Source organism: Lissotriton helveticus, chromosome 5_1, assembly GCF_964261635.1.
Source record: "Lissotriton helveticus chromosome 5_1, aLisHel1.1, whole genome shotgun sequence".
Classification (NCBI taxonomy): domain Eukaryota; kingdom Metazoa; phylum Chordata; class Amphibia; order Caudata; family Salamandridae; genus Lissotriton; species Lissotriton helveticus.
The window spans coordinates 85,268,584-85,285,940 of NC_136065.1; the positions used below are offsets into that span (position 1 = coordinate 85,268,584).

Here is a 17,357-nt window from a genome sequence, read left to right on the forward strand (position 1 = left end):
AACGGGTGGCGTCGACACTACAACAGAGACCCACGCATTAGTTACTCCCTTGGCAAGGCCAAAACGTAACCACGCCCAGTGCCCCTGGGTGATCATCCACACCCTTACACTGGACTGTTGTACGCCAGCCCACTCTGCTTACGCTTACAGGGGGGTACGACACAACTACATGTCCCAGGTCTTCCCCACTGCCTGAGGTGACATGGTTGCGTCCGCTGTACACAGCACAATGTAATGTGGTGGGCCCTGGGCCCTCATGCATACATAATGACCACACGGACACACTTAGATAGTTTGTGGAACTAGCTACGGGCACGTGCGCCCGGCCCCTTTTATTGCCAGGGTCACATGTCCAGTGATGCCTGTGCTGGATGGGTATGGGGTGAGTGTAAGCTAGCCCTCAGGGAGTGGTTGGTGCTGGCAACAACTACAACAATCAGAAGTTCAAAGTTCAAACAGTAAGGGTCCATGACTCGAGCTGCACAGAGTTAGTGGCCCCGGATGCACTGCGGCCGGCACAGGCACACTGCCAAGGGACGGTGACTTGCGGTGCACTGAGGTAGGGCCACGAGAGCTGAGCGGGTCCTCGTCTATGTCAAAGCTGAATGTCGCAGAGTGTTTTGGGGGACAGTGGAAGGTGTTCTTCCAGGGCATGATGCAGAGGGCAAAACCAAAAAGAAACAGGCAATATGGAGGAGATGAATGCTACAGACTCATTGTTTACACCAAGTCAGTATCAGCTACATGATGATGAAGACAACCCGCAGGCCATAGACTCAGACGACACAACCAGAGAGTGTCCATGAATTTTGGGGCACAGAGTTAGTGGCACCAGAGCTGGAAGGCGATGCAGTCTGCGATGAGGCCTGTACAATGGTATAAACTCTGCCATAAATAAATCAAGACTCAGTTCCAAATGTGTGACATACTTGACAGCAGTGTAGGCAGGAGGCAGCGATCAGAAGGGGCCCACAGACACGTGCCGTTGGCTAGCGAAACACAGAGTTAGTGGAATCAGAGCAGTTGTTGGTAGTGTTCGATCACCTCCATCACGATGATCCTTTTTCCTTCCGGACTGAACCGCGTCTTCCTCTTACTCCTCTCCTTGGGTACAATGATATGAACTCTGCCATTGAAAATTCAAGACTCATTTCCAAATGAGTGAGCTACTTGTCAGCAGTGTAGGCCGAAGACAGTAGTCAGCAAGGGACAACAGACATGTGTCGTTGGAATGCCATGCACAGAGTTGGTCGCACCACATCGAGGGAATACAATGTTATCAAACGTCCCATTAACATATGAACTCGGCCATTATGAGATCAAGACTCAGTTCCAAATATGGGACCTACTAGACTGCAGTGTAAGCTGGAGGCAGCATTGCAGTACGTCAACGAGAAAGGAGTGCTGGGGGCCTGAGTCGCGGAGGCCAGCGATGGTCTGAGGAGGCTGCCAAGGTTGCGGGCCTCAGGCTTGGAATTTGCACCGATACGTGGTGGGACCTCTTTGACACACGCCAGTGTCAACAGGTGAGCAGTGAGGCCTGGGTGCGCAGGGGCGGCCACGATGTGTCTGGGGACCAGCAGCCTGGGGTGCAGCAGGCGCACAGGATCGTAGGCACCATCGATCATAGTGTCGGCCTCGTGGCAGGGTGAGAGGTGCCGCCCTGGAAGACACGTTGACCATTACGGAAGAGAACCACGCCCAGCGCAACAGGCTTTTTATTCACAACTCTACGCTGGCCTGGTGTACACCGGGCCAGCCCACTACGCTCACGCTGCAGTATAGCCACGGGCAGTATAGCCACGGGCAGTATAGCCACGGGCAGTATAGACACATGCCGTATAGCCACATGCAGCATTGCCACATGCAGCATTACCACATGCAGTATTACCACATGCAGTATTACCTAATGCAGTATTACTGTTATATTCCATATAGGTACCATAATATAGGCCCCGTAACCATTACCTTTCACCTATATTCTTCCCTACATTACACTTGTCACGGTTTACAGGGACGGACCTTTTACCTAGATACGACAATCCGTTCAGAACACGCGGTTTTCCCTGGTCCGTGATTTCATACATTATGCATGAGGATTCTTAGAAGCACAGCAGGACGACCATCTCCTGTAAAATATCTATGTATAAAGTTCATGCCCGACGTCATATTTAGGCCGACACAGTAATACAGCGATGTAGGACCCTTGGGGAGACCTATGGGTATATATACATCACATCTTGTTAAGATAGATCAGAAGAGATCTAGACTTCCCGGCCGACACACTGACCAGAGGCGCTGAGGTTCCTGCATGCAGACACTCCAGCTCGCAGTGGTCTAACATCCCTTGCGGGGTGTCCAGCTCAAGACCAGAACAGGGTCCCATAGTCTCTCACTTCAGGAAATGGGGTTGACTAAATCCTAGAGGGATTCCTGACTTAACTCCATAACACATGCTAGGTACATTTAGGTACAGCTCGTTAGGGAAGCATCGTAGGAGTACGCATCTTTTTATCATATGTTTTATATACTCGTATATATTCATGATCATTATAAGATGGTAGAGCTATACCATCCCTTTATCTTTTTAGTACTGCTAATCACTTATATCTTATACTGTCTAACGGTTGTTGCAGCTCATCAATTTTACACCAGATCCTAGGTATCCTAGTGTAGGTGCAAGCACTAGGCCAGTGTGGATGCATGCGCTAGGTCACTGTAATGCATGCAATAGGTCGGTGTAGATATATGCGATAGATCAGTGTAGGTACATGCAATAGATCAGTGTAGGTACATGCAATTGATCAGTGTAGGTACATGTGAAAGAGCAGTGTAGGTACATGTGAAAGATCAGTGAAATGAAATTAATTGAAATGAAAAATAAATTTATAGAGCGCGATTGCGCGAGACCAGAGTGAGTTGCTTGACAGAGAAGAAAAAGAAAAAAAAATACAGAATTAATGAGGGGCATTAAACAAAAAAGTCTTCAGCTGTTTTCAAAAAGAGGAAAGGTTAGGGTTGGACCTGAGATGAAAGGGGAGTGAGTTCCAAGTTTTGGCGGCATTGTAGATAAACGTCCTGCCGCCAGCTCTTGCCTTTTTTATTCTGGGGACTAAGGCCATGCAGGATTGGCTGGAGCGGAGGTTTCTACAGGGTTGGTACTGTTTTACTAGATCCCGGGTAATCATCGGTCCTGTGTCCCAAAAGGCCTGGTGAGAGATGCACATGGCCTTAAAGGTGACTCTTTGTCGCACCGACAGCCAGTGCAGACTAGTCAGCCCAGGTTTGACTGACTGTCTGCGTGGCAGCTGGAGCAGTGTGCGAGCCGCACAATTCTGAACTAACTGTTGTTTGAGCAAGGCATATTCTGGGGCACCAAGATAGAGGACATTGTTGAAGTCTAAACGGGACTGAATCAAACCTTGGATGGCCACCTGTTTTGCCTCCATAGGCAGAAGCGGGAGGACTTTCTTTAACATCCTAAGTAGTCCAAAGCAGGTAGCCGAGAGTTTTGTAGCCTGGGTGTTAAAGGAGAGGGTCTTGTCCAGCCAAACCCCAAGGCTCTTGATATTGTCCTTTGGTATTGGGGGGGTACCTAGACAGGGAGGCCACAAGGAGTTGAAAAAGGTGGGGTTTGTGGGACCCAGGAGCATCAGCTCCGTTTTGTCCCCATTGAGCTTAAGGGATGAGGAAGTCATCTATCTCTTGACCTCCTCTAAGCATTTCATTAGCCCACCTGAAGATGGCACACCAGCCTCCTGCGCCAGGGAGACCACTAGCTGGGTGTCGTCTGCGCAAGAAATAACCCCAAATGGACGAACAACCTCAGCTAGTGGTCTCATGTAGATGCTAAAAAGTGCAGGGCTTAAGGAGGAGCCTTGTGGGACTCCACACCTCAGGGGCCTGCTCGTGGACACTGCATCTCCATCAAAGACTTTGAAGGATCTGTCGCTCAGAAAAGATTTGAACCATAGCCAAGCTCTATCCACTATTCCGACACTCGAGAGGCGGCTCAGCAGGGTGTCATGGCTGACCGTATCGAATGCCGCGCTTAGGTAAAGGAGGATCACTGCCACTGATCCCCCTTGATCCAAGATTTTTCTGGTTTCCTCAGTGACTGCTAGAAGGGCAGTCTCTGTTCCGTGTCTGGGTCTAAAACCCGTCTGGGTGGCGTCTAACAGCTGGTTGTTCTCGAGAAAATTCACCAACTGGAGATTGATGTATCTCTCGAGAACTTTGCTCACCCAGGGAAGTAGAGAAATCGGCCGATAGTTACTGAAGTCAGTGGGGTCCAGATTGGGTTTTTTAAGCAGAGCCCGCACCATGGCTCGCTTCCAGGCAGGAGGGACAGTACCCGAGATGATCGAGGCATTTAGGAGGTCCATTATGGTTGGTAAGATGACCTGGGATGCCAACGTCATGACTTCTGGAGGTGCTGGATTGCAAGGAGACCCAGATTTTACCTTGCGGGCAATAGAATCCAAAGATTCAAGGTCAAGTGGAGGAAAGTGATCTAGTGTTGACAAGGATTGAGAAGGAGTATCCCTCAAGTTTGTCTGACCCTGAGCTATGGGAACAATTGCTATAGAGGGGGAAAGATGTACATGCTATAGATCAGTGTAGGTGCATGCAACAGAGAAGTGTAGGTACCTGTGAAAGATCAATGTAGGCAGATGCAATAGGTGTGAGTAGATGCATGCACTGGGTCAGTATAGGTGCATGCGCTGGGTCAGTGTAGATGCTAGAACTCTGGAACATAGAATGTGTTATGCGGTAAATAGCAAATTCCGAGGTAATTTCCCATTCAATAGTTAGTTAAAATCTCAGAATACTGCAATAACGGAGTAGCTTGCAGATGTCCATTCTAGTGGTATCATTAATGTGAGGTGTGAAATTACTGCATCTGAATTTCTGATAAACTGAGCATGAATGTCCAAGTGGCAAGAATGATTTAAACCCAGGAAATACAGCAGCACATATACAGAATGGAGAGCTGTAAACTTCTAGAAAAATCCGGAAAAGACAAAGTTTACAGAAACAAATCAATTAACTCTACCCTGACTCGAGTTACCATTAAATACCATACCATACCATATTATACCATGATCCCACCCCATAGCACACCACTCCACCCCATCATAACGTTCCATACCATACCACCATAACATCCCATAACATAGAATTCCATTCCACAACATGCGATCACATCCCATCCCTTCCTATCCCATACCACACCTCACCATATTCATGAACAGTAGCATACAAAGCTCCTCATCACAAAGGATATTTACCTTTATAACTCTTCACCACCTCTTGGCACTGAATCTTCACATTATCACACCTGTAATAACAGACACATCATATTTGTATTAATGAGCAATGACAGCTACAGGAACAAAGGATGAACATCACATAAGTCTTATATTTGGAATAATATTCAGTATTAAGAGCAGCGCCTGCGGACTAGAGCTCAGTGTGAGTTACTGTTCATACACAACAGTCACAGCTCTAACGATATCCAAAAGCACCTTTAATATCTTATGACAGGATGTAAGTGTTCTAAGGAAGGTAGCTCAGTGAGACAAGCGTTCTTCATGTGATGCAATGGAGTGCCACAGCGTGTGTCTTCTAGGAGCGGCGGTAAGCTCAGTGAGAGTGGCTGACTACAAGGTTACATGTGCTTCTGGTGGAGTCTCGTGTATATACTTAATAAATACCTTCTTAAGTGGGGTCCATGTGAATTCCTGCGAGCGCTCACAACACAACTCTGCCACACCCTATCCCTGCCAGTGTAAACCTTTTCACCATTCCTCTACAACCAAGATGTTGGGTTAGCCTTAGTGGGATATTTAAGAAAGATTTGAACCCAGACCCAGAGTAATGAAAAACTGGTTGCAAAACAAAAATTCCCATGTTTTTCAGAACAGTATATTTTAGGCCTTAGGGGAAGGATCACAGAGGGAGAGATAAGGGAACAGGTTATGAGGCCCAGTAAAGGGAAAGCAGCAGAGCCAGACAGGATCCCATCTAAATATTATAAATAAATTGTTAAACTCTTTGGTCCCTTTCTGGGTATCTTATTTTAATGAGATCTATCTGGAGGGCTGTTAAATTCCACCTTCCCTAATATCAGGCAACAGTGGGTATGATCTTTAAGCCGGGTAAAGATGCTAGGTTAGCGGATTCCTATAGACCTATATTGTGATTGAACTATGATTACAAAATGATCACAGGAATCTTGGCTAAGAGTTTGGCAAATGTCTCGCAAACTTTGATCCATTTTGATCAAAAGGTGTTTGTGCCGACAGACAGCTGTACGAATTAACCCATTGACTTACCTGTGCAAATGATATGACCGAGGCCTTCAATCTCCTGTTGACAATCGTAAGACTTGATGCTTCTAAATCTTTTGATAGCTGTATTTGGGTCTGTCTTTGGGAGGTATTGCAGAATTATGGTTTCAGCAGCAATTTTATTGGAGTTGTACAAATGTTTTGTAAGGTGCCGGCAGCCAAGATTTTGGTTAATGGCAAACTTACAGCTTCGTTTCAGATATTCGGGAGAACTAGGCAGGGGTGTCCTTTATCATCAATTCTGTTTTGCCTCCATATTTTGCTCTTTTCCCAGATGATTCGGCAGGATAAGACCAGTCTTACCTTTGAAGCTGCAGGGTTAACTACCAAATTACACTGTATGCGGATGAAATAGTTCTGTATGCATTGAACCCAGAGGTCTCTGTTCCACAGCTTGAGATGCATGACAGAGATTTTGGGAGTCTGTCAGGGTATCTAATCTATAAGGGGAAGACAGAGGTTATGACATGGGCTAAATAGAAGGTAGGGCTTCAAACTAGAAACCAGATTAGGTACCTAGGAATCATGGTAACTCAGAGTTTGGAGGAAATACCAGCTGTAAACCTAACTAAGGTTCTTATTAACAAATTCACCCGTTGGGAACTCCACATGAATCTTGATTAGCAAATACGTAGTCAGGCAAGCACTGGGACGTAGGTCTGAGGTTATTGATTGACAGGTCACAAGTGGGGTAGCATGCAGCCAGCAGACAAGTGCATGGCCAGGAAACCTTAGATCAATCCCACAGATAGGTGCAGAAACACTACAAGGGTCAAGGGAGATTGGCCCCAATAAAGCAGGCATGGCTGGAGAGGGTGCGCGCGCTCCCAAAACACCATAAAGACGGATGCCACATGAGTTAGGAACACAGAGCCAATCAGAATACAGCGCACGCAATGATCACGAGCTCACCATGCCAGGCATCTGGACACGTTAACCTCTGGCCGCATTGTGTCCATCCAAGGTCGAGGCACACCTGGATTATCTATTAACATTAATTTAGGACTCTAGAGGCCGCAACTTACAGTCCTCACCATACAATGATCACAAGAAACATGTTATTGCCTATAATAAACTGTGTACTGGAATGCCTCAACACTGTAGCTGTGACTGTTCTTTTTCAAAGATATTTCATTTTTAAGTAACACCCTGGTATAGATGCTCTCCTTACAAGCTGATGGGAAAATCTGCCCCTCAGTATATGTGGGAGGTTGAACATCTTTAAGATGCTGGTTCTTCCTAAGGTCACCTTCTTGTTTAATACTAAATCACTTCTCTTCCACCAAAAGCTTTTGCAAAAGTTGCAAGGGAGGGTCAGTAGCTGTATATGGGCATTCAGGGGAGCCAGGATCTCATGAAAGAAGGAGGAGACTGAAGCAAGGGCGGGTCAGCAGCTTTATATGGGCATCCAGGAGAACCAGGATCTCATGTAAGAAGCTCTGGTGGAGACTGAGGCAAGAGGGTCTGGCTCTTCCGGATTTTCAAACCCATTGTTATGCCTTCCAATTCAAGAATTCCCGGCTCCTGGCTGGAGAACTAGACAATTCTTAGATGGGTCAATTGTATAGTGCTATGTTGGTGCATTTAGGTCTGAATACGTTTTTCCTTTAAGTTTGTGTAGCAGGGGGGCGGGGCCAGCGGAAGTAGAATGGTGGATGGCTGACTCGAATGTCCTACCCTCTTTGCACCCCAACCAGACCGACTGGAGATCGGATGCTGAGGAACTCTGGAACACATACAGTGAGGAATTAGAGGACGGTCCCTTTAACTATAACGAACTGGAGGAGGATAACCCGCCCCCGGATGACGTAGCTCGGCGGCCATTGGAGAAAAGGGAGGAAGAGAAGAACTCGGCATGTGACATCACCAAGGAGCGTTTAGTGTGCCGAGGAGAGCGTGTGGAGACCGGAGGAGAAGTCGAGTTACAGAAGAAGGTAGAGGAAGAAAGGACCGGAGGATTAGAGGCGCCATATCGAGGAGCTGCACTGCCTGGAGGCCACCGTCCCCACGAGCCGCCCAGCCACACTCACCGAGGAGGAGTGTGGCTCAGCCAGGTACGAGAACGAGTGGCAGGCTGGATGGGGAGGCGGGGAGTGACTGAGGGAGAGCCGCCTAGTGAAGAAGTCACTGTTTATACGCCGTTTGTGTAAATATCCCGACCTTGTTACTCCCGCTCCCCACACCCGTACCTTCCCCACCTTCAAACCCTCCCCAACCTCTGCACTGAATGTACATAGGCACACTGTAGATAGACGTGCACCGGTGATCTCCACACACCCCTGGGCTTCCTTTTTGGGAATACTTTAAACGGACAAGACCACTGATAGTGCTCTTTTCTTCCTCGCATGTACCACGCTGGAAATACCAAGCAAGAACCAGCAGCAAGAGGGAAGCGAACATCGTCCCAGGAGCCTAGAAGTACTACACGCAATACAGCTACCACGGACTTACTGTGAGGAAAAAGAAAACCCTAATAAAGTTAAAACCTTACATACCAAGACCTGGTCTCCGTGCCCTTCCGTCAACCCCGCCACAGTTTGGCTATCCAAAAGTTTTTAAACAATGACATTTGAAGATGCTCTTAACAGCCCTGAGGGTGTGGGTATTCTTTAGGATAATTCTCGGGATAGATTACTAAATTTGACGACCAATTGTGCTTTAAACAGCAAGCGGTGGCCGTAGCCGGTATGTGTTTTCACACAATTAAATCCTTGAGGAAGTTTTTCGATCTTCTCCCTCTATCAGCTAGGAAAGCAGTTGCAGTAGCCTTAATACGTTCAAGGCTGGATTACTGTAACAGTTTATATGCTGGAGTCAATAAATCCGTACTCCATAAGCTGCAGATGATCCAACACGCTGCCGCCCGGCTAGTGCTACGATGGCCCCGGAAATCATCGGCTTCAGCTGCGTTAAAGGCGCTACATTGGTTGTCAGTTGGCAAAAGGATCCTTTTTAAAATCTTGCTGATTGCATTTAGAGCCTTCCATCAGCAGGGGCCTAAATATCTGTGTAGTGTCTTTAAGCGATATTATCCTACTCGCTGCTTGAGATCTGCTAGTCAGAACCTGTTAACCATCCCCAGATTCAGACTGGCTACCAAAGGAGGAAAATCCCTCTTTGTTTTAGGATCCAGAGCATGGAACAAGCTGCCACCTCACCTTAGGTCACTGTGTCATGAAACCCAATTTAGGAAAGCGCTAAAGACCTGGGTGTTTTCTCTTTCAGATGAAGCATGTCTAGCATTGGTGTAAGCGTTCCCCATTGGCTAATTTTTCCCAAACTGTTTTCCATCTAGTTGAGCGCCAAGATACTCCATGGAGTGATAGATGCGCTATAAAAGTGTCCCCTACATTTACATTTACATGTGGTCTTGGCATCAATTTTTGACTCTCCTGCAATACTCGAGGGTCTTAAAGATAAACTTGGTTATCCTCTCAAGCATGGCATATTTTCAACCTAGAGAGACTTCAGGAAGGGTGATGCCCACATCACATATCTGACCTGTTGAAGGGGGGCTTTCAAAATTGAAATACATGCAGCTATGTTCTTGGTGGTCATTCCAAAAGTTGTCAGAGGAGAGCGGTTCGGTGCAGGAGGACTTCCTCAAGCAGGTGAGAGTTAAGCAACAACCTAAGAAAGATGCTTCCCAGTGGTTTGGGATATTTATTTCTGCAGCAGATGAGAAAATGGGAGTTCCATACCTGCACTGGGAAAAGGATCTTCCAGGGCTGGTTAAAGAGAAATTATAGCGAGTATCTTGAAATCTGTCATACACTCTGATCAAACCAGCACCACTTAAAAATAATCATTTGTTTACTCTCCATAGAGCTTAGTGGTCACCAGTGAAGTTGGCTAAGATCAAGCTGGAACCATCAAAATATAAGAAGTGCAGTGGCACAGAGGCGGATGATATACGTGTGTTCGAGGACTGCCCATTATTGGCTTTCTTCTGGGGGTATGCAAGTCAGATGGTTTGAGAAACTATTGGCTGCGAAGCCCCTGCCTGATCCTATTTGAGACCGACTTGTGCCCTTACTGGGAGAAATTAAACTCCGATCAGGCCTCGCTGATATTTTTTCTGATATTTCTAGCGAGAGAAAAAATCTGTAAGAAATTGGTAACTACCGACCCACCAAAGGTATCAGAATGCGTCAGATCTGTAAGAGATGTCAGTAGACTGGACTTGGACCGCAAGTTGGCCTTTGTAGAGAAAAGACGGCGTCCCTTTGTGATCTGGCAAAGTAAATCGTAACGTCCTACGATTACACCTCTATCTTGCAGAGAAATGGACGGTTCTCTTTCCTACAAAAGGGCAAAACTATAAGAAATGTTCAGAAACGCATATGCTGGACACACCGGATGAAGGCGTCTTGGCTCACAGCTCACTTAGTTGGAAGGTGATATGAGGCCAAAAAATTTAAACCATTCTTCTACAACCTTGGACGGATTAGCACACAACCTCAGTTACTCAAACTCCATCATCGCTGCTCTAGAACTTTAGAACACCATCCCCTCTAAACATATATCCTCAAGTTTACAAGATGGCTCAGGGAGGTAATTGCTCACTGCTGGCATCTGTCTGACCTGTAAGACACACCTGTGATTCCAGCACGGCACACTTATCCTTTCATCCTTCTCAGGTTGTTACACTGCACACCATCAAAGTGGAAAATATCTATTTTATTAATAGCAATGATGAATGCTCAAAAGCCGCAGTACTTTGGGAGATCTCTGCCCACATACCCTCACTACAGAGGCAGACAAGCACACAATCCTTGCCAATGTAATCACAGTTATCACTGCTCTAGAACCATGGTGGATTAGCCCACAATACCTACATTTTTAAACCTCATCATCATTGCTGTAGAACTTTTGATCAATAAACACACAATCCCTGCCACTGTAAATCTAGTCTCTCCCAATCTAGAACTTTTAATGACATTAGCGCACCATACTACCACTGCAGAGGAAAAGTCATGTCACTATAAGACGTAACCTCGAGGCACTGTCACTTCTTAGGATTCTTCCATCTTCTTTCACTGAACTTGTCTGTGGCATCCAAAGGATCTATCTGTTTATTTATTCTTTGGGGATCCATAGGATCAGCAGGGGATTCATTCTATTAATGACAGATAAGATTACTGTCTGGACTCCTTCTTTATGTATATAGTTGTGTGGAAAGAGATGTATTAAATAAGACCCACCACTGTGCACTGGAAGTCCCCAGGTGAGGAGGATGTGCATCCAAAATCGTTTATTCAATCCTAGGCTGGGGTTATGCTAGACCTAAAATGCATCCATGGGATAAACTTTAATGGGTAAAGAATTAGATGCAATTCATTGGGCTTTTATCTGCATGGATTGTGCAGTCAGAGCCCCCCAGCTCCCACTGATTTTCCATCATAAACATGGTACTGTGGGTTTACACCCGATTGGTACATTTAATGTACTTTTAAGTTCTTAGTAAAGGGTACCACCTCTACCCAGGGCCTGTAAATTAAATGCTACAAGTGGGCAGCACCACTCACTAAAGTAGCCATTTAAATTATGTCTCGGGCTTGCCACTGTGTTTTAAACTGACATTTTGCCCAGGAAAAATAAACCTTGTGCCAGGCCTAAACCTTCCTTTTTAGGTCGAGCATAAGCATAGGACCTCTTGTATGCTTTAGAATAATTATCTTGTGGGCTTAAAGCCATCCTTCTGCGTTTGATTTGTTTGTTTGTGTCCTTTCAAAAAACCTTGCTTGCTAGAGATCAGTCCTGCCTCTTTGTCCCTCCTTTTCTCTTCCATTCCTCCCATTAAGCAGGACGTAGTACGGTCTCATTCAGCTTTGGTTCTTTATCTGTTCTTTGGGGACAATTTTTTTCTTGGTTTCCTACTGTGTTACTGTTTGCCTGTGTTCAGCTTCGGCACCATAGCTGCTTACATTTAAATAAAGCATTTCTCCTTCCCATCTCCTCTTAATGCCAAAGTTGTGTTAGTGCCTCCTCCCGCACCGTGCCTCCCCCTCCGTTGCTTTTTTTTTTTTATCTTTTGTGCACTTTTTGATGTCCACTATCAGTGGTGCTTTTTTGATAGGATATTCGTTTGGTTTGGGCTTCCTTTTAAAGAGGAATTGGGCTTGTTAAGTCTTGTTTGTAGGAAGGCATGAGGCACCGCAGCCCCTCCCACTCCTCCTAGTGCCTGGTGCTCCCATCCCATCTCTCTCTCCTCCTCCCATGTTACAAGAGCTGCAGCCTTGTAGGAGCCACCTGCATCCACAGATTGTGCCTAGAAAGGGTTCTTCGGTGTGCAGGCGGTTTGGCTGTATCGTAGTTTGAGGTACACGTGAAACCACTCCTGGTAACTAAATTCAACTTTTCCCGCTTCAGTTAGTGGCTGTAGTCTGATGGAGGTGAATGAGGAAATGACTCACCAAACCCATGCACGAAGAATGTTACGTTGCGTTACTGCTCGGCCCTGTTTCCTAAAGCCACCATTCTGGTAACTTTTTCGTAAAATAATGTTTATGGAATAAGAACTTTGTTACAGTCGAAAGCCATTGTACCGCTTCTGTAAGCAATATACATAATGATGCAAGAATATATCAAATTAGGTCTGCAAGCAAACAGCACGCTGTGCATTAACATACTGGAGAGGTATGCAAAAAAACAGGGGTGTAGCTGTCATGGGTGCAGCAGGAGCAGTGGCACCAAGCCCAGGGGCACAAGGAGCCCATTGTATTCATATTAGTTGTGCTTTATATTTTTTTTATTGAAAGCTGGGGGAAAGGGCCCCAATTTGATTGCTTGCATTAGGACCCAACGCACCTTTAAAACCCCACTGTAAATACCCACATTCAAAATAAACAAAACAAATAAATTATCACTTTTTATTAGTTTTTGCTTTTCTGATCAGAGAACCTGTAAAGTTATGATGAGAGCAGGTAGCAAGAATATACGTATGGTATTGAAGTAACTGAAAATATACAAAGCGCGTTGTAAAGTGACAGCCAACAAGTAGCCTCGCTTGAGTGATACACCTTAAGTCACGCATTGAATAATATTAACCAACCTCATTTTACAGGGTGACTTTATTCCACAGTATGTGCCTCAACTTACTACTTAATCATTACAGGAAAACATTTATAAAAAGTAGATGAATGCAAAGTGCTGCTTGATAAAAATCCTAACTAGGTGATGTTACACTTGCCTTGAAGACATTTAGAATTTAAGCAGGAAGAGAAAGGCAACACAAAAACACAGTCTTCAAGATTGACAGGTGATGTTATCCAGCACTTCTATAGCATGCAACTGCCATTAGTGTGGCACTTTTTACTCTCCGGATGGATTGCAGAAGAACCTACATTATGGTTTGGAGAGGAGTGCTATTGTTTCTATGCCTTATATGGGAAGAGTTGGGTGTGGTACTGACTAAAGGTATAGTCACATCACAGCAAATCTGACACTGCTAGTCTGCATGCTCCAGTTTAAAGATTATGTGAGAAACATGACAGGTCACACTTCAGGCAGCTTTTATATACTTAGAACTGTTCAGGTGTCGCTTAGGAGATGCATTACCCTGTTGGTATTATTTTCAGTTTAAATAATCTTTGCTTTGTAAAATAAACATTTTGCAATTGAAATGACAATGCTGTGAAGTACAGAACTGTGTTTTCTTGACATGGGTGAATAAGGCCTCAATTAGTCTGACTCCATCTTGGATTGGGAAATAGCCATGTTTTTATTTCTCACTGACACTGCTCAAAGCAAGATGTACCCTGATGCTTTGTGTTGATCCGCTGCTCTTTAGTTGAATTGTTTCTTTTCTCTGCCTCTTCCTGCTCACTCGCTGTAGTCCTATCCATTCCTAAGGCTGATATTGTTTACGTAGCCAGGTTTGTGCTAAAACGTCCGATGACTTCAGGTCAAAGCAGAGCGAATTATTATCAACTTAGAGAAATAGGGCTAGGATGGAGGCATTATAAAATGTGTATTCTGATTGGACAATGTGCAGTATATTTGCATACCCTATGCTAACTGCGCGATTTAAGTTGTGGTTATGGTTCATTTTGTTATAAAAGGATGCGTGTTTGCGGTGGAGCCAGAGAGATATTTTAGACTCTTTCTCGAGCCGCTTGGGATGCTGCCTGATATTCTATTGATTTGCTGCATATTCTGGACTTCGACCATTGTTTTTCATTTTGCTCGTGCTGTCTATTCCCAGTGACTCATATATTATGCAATTGAGACTATCTATTTCTTTACCTTCTGTATTGCACTGTAATATTTTAATAAACTTATATTGTTTCTAAATTACTGATCGAGTCTTTTTGAATAAGGGTTGACTCAAACATATCAATATTGACTTATACATTTATTGGTATTTACTGTACACATTATTTGTATCTCATCACATCACCGGAGCCAGAGATAACGCCCTGCATTACGCCTTTAGGGCCACTAGGTTTGGGGTTGTCAGGTGTATTCTCCATAAATGCGAAGAGACAGATGTTTACTGCTACCAGAGAGCAGGAGATAGCCTCCTTTTATGGTGTTTGCCATACAGGACTGGAAAAGGCAAATGTATTTTTTATTGTTTTATGGCCTCTATGCTGGGGAGGAAGCCATAGGAGTCACATTTCAGTTATCCATCACAGGTCCTCAAGCTTTGAGATTTGTCCATAAATGTTTCCAGGGGCAAGCGTATATTCCTGAATCAAACAGCATGACCCACTTATAAGGTCCCAAAGGCCACTGCACTGCAAACTAAAACACATAGGTAAAAGGCATTGTCATTTGCACCGCCAATAGCTCGAACTCTTGCAAATGCGATCCCTGTTGCATTGCAAATGCTTGTTGATACTTACAAGGGTGCATTGTATTGAAAAAGTAGGACATATGTGTTTACGTTTTACGTGTACTAGCAGTGAAAAATTCCTAAAGACATTTTTCATGGAGTAGGCCTATCATTCCCGTAGGCAATCACTGGGTTACCTTATTAAACTTAATAAGTGATAACTTCACTTTGGGAACAGATAGGGAAATGGTGTTTACACTCAAATCAATTTGAATTTAAAATCATCTGTAATGGTGAAGTTGAATTTAAAGTTACAATTTTGAAAACACCACTTTTAGAAAAATATTTTTGCACTTTTATAGAAATTTGTACAAAAGGGGGTGGTGATGGACGGAGCATCTGAACCAATCAAACACTCACACCCAGTCAAAAGATCTGGGTTTGATCCATCACCGTTCTTTAGCCCACTCTGCCACCCCAGTTCAGACATGGCTATATGCAAATCAGTCTGACCCTGTGCCTCATGGGAACAGTCCAGCCCGAACTGCCAAGCCATGCCTTCCCTGGACCGCAAACAAGCTTCCGAGGACCGGTTTCCGGCATTACAGCCATCTTCAGCCCAGCTTGCTTGAATCCAGTGGAAAAGTGAGCAAGGGACTCACGTTTGAGCATACCCTGCCACACTTATGGCGGCCAAAGCAGTACAAAAGGGGGTGGTGATGGACGGAGCATCTGAACCAATCAAACACTCACACCCAGTCAAAAGATCTGGGTTTGATCCATCACCGTTCTTTAGCCCACTCTGCCACCCCAGTTCAGACATGGCTATATGCAAATCAGTCTGACCCTGTGCCTCATGGGAACAGTCCAGCCCGAACTGCCAAGCCATGCCTTCCCTGGACCCGAAACAAGCTTCCGAGGAACGGTTTCTGGCATTACAGCCGTCTTCAGCCTGGCTTGCTTGAATCCAAGTCAAGTCAAGTCAGTCAAGTCAGAGAATTTATATAGCGCACTACATACCCAGAGGGTCTCAAGGCGCTTGAGGGGGGGTGGGGGAATTACTTGTCAAATATCCACGTTTTAAGTTGCTTTCTGAATGCTAGGTGGTTCTGGGTAAGGCGAAGGTAAGTGGGAAGTGAGTTCCAGGTTTTAGCTGCCAGGTAGGAGAAGGATCTACCTCCCATGGTGGTTTTGTTGATGTGGGGTACAGTGGCAAGGGCTTGGTTGGATGATCGTAGCTGGCGGGAGGGGGTGTAGAAGGACATTCGTGTGTTGAGGCATTCTGGTCCGATTTCGTAGAGTGCTTTGTGTGCGTGGGTTAGGAGCCGGAAAGTGATCCTCTTATTGACGGGAAGCCAGTGGAGGTTTTTCAGGTGACCAGAGATATGTTATTTACGCGGGATGTCTAATATGAGCCTGGCTGAGGCGTTTTGGATTCGTTGGAGTTTTTTCTGGAGTTTAGCGGTAGTACCGGCGTAGAGGGTGTTTCCATAGTCCAGTCGGCTCGTGACCAGAGCGTGGGTGACCGTTTTCCTAGTTTCGGTGGGGATCCAACGAAATGTTTTTTTGAGCATGCGAAGAATGTTGAAGCAGGAAGAGGAGACGGCGTTGACTTGTCTGTTCATTGAAAGTGAGGAATCCAGGATGATGCCCAGGTTCCGTGCGTGGTCTGTCGGGATGGGTGCTTTTCCAAGGGCTTCTGGCCACCAAGAGTCGTCCCATGCGGAGGTGGAGGTACCTAAGATGAGGACTTCTGTTTTATCTGAGTTCAGTTTCAGACGGCTGTGTTTCATCCATTCGGCTACTTCTTTCATTCCTTCGTGTAGGTTAGTTTTGGCGGTGCTAGGGTCCTTGGTGAGAGATAGGATCAGTTGAGTGTCATCCGCGTAGGAGATGATGTTGAGGTTGTGTTGGCGGGCGATGGCCGCGAGGGGGCTCATGTATACGTTGAAAAGGGTGGGGCTGAGTGAAGATCCTTGTGGTACGCCGCAGATGACTTCAGTGGCCTCTGACTTGAATGGTGGAAGGCGGACTCTCTGGGTTCTTCCGGTGAGGAACGAGGTGATCCATTCCAGAGCTTTTCCTTGGATTCCGATGTTTCTGAGGCGTTGTAACAGGGTGCTATGGCAGACTGTGTCAAAGGCTGCGGAGAGGTCGAGGAGGATGAGGGCGACTGTGTCTCCATTGTCCAGTAGAGTTCGGATGTCGTCTGTTGCTGCGATGAG

General features: G+C 45.6%; 1 protein-coding gene across 1 annotated transcript in view; it reads right to left on the minus strand.

Moving 5' to 3' along the window:
• The window catches only part of LOC144754178 (E3 ubiquitin-protein ligase TRIM39-like), a 260,303-nt gene that overhangs the window by 28,116 nt on the left and 214,830 nt on the right, over positions 1 to 17,357 (minus strand). Inside the window, exon 5 of the mRNA XM_078641760.1 lies at positions 5,292 to 5,341. Within this exon, the coding sequence (XP_078497886.1) occupies positions 5,292 to 5,341 (50 nt within the window). The remainder of the gene's footprint in view (positions 1 to 5,291; positions 5,342 to 17,357) is intronic.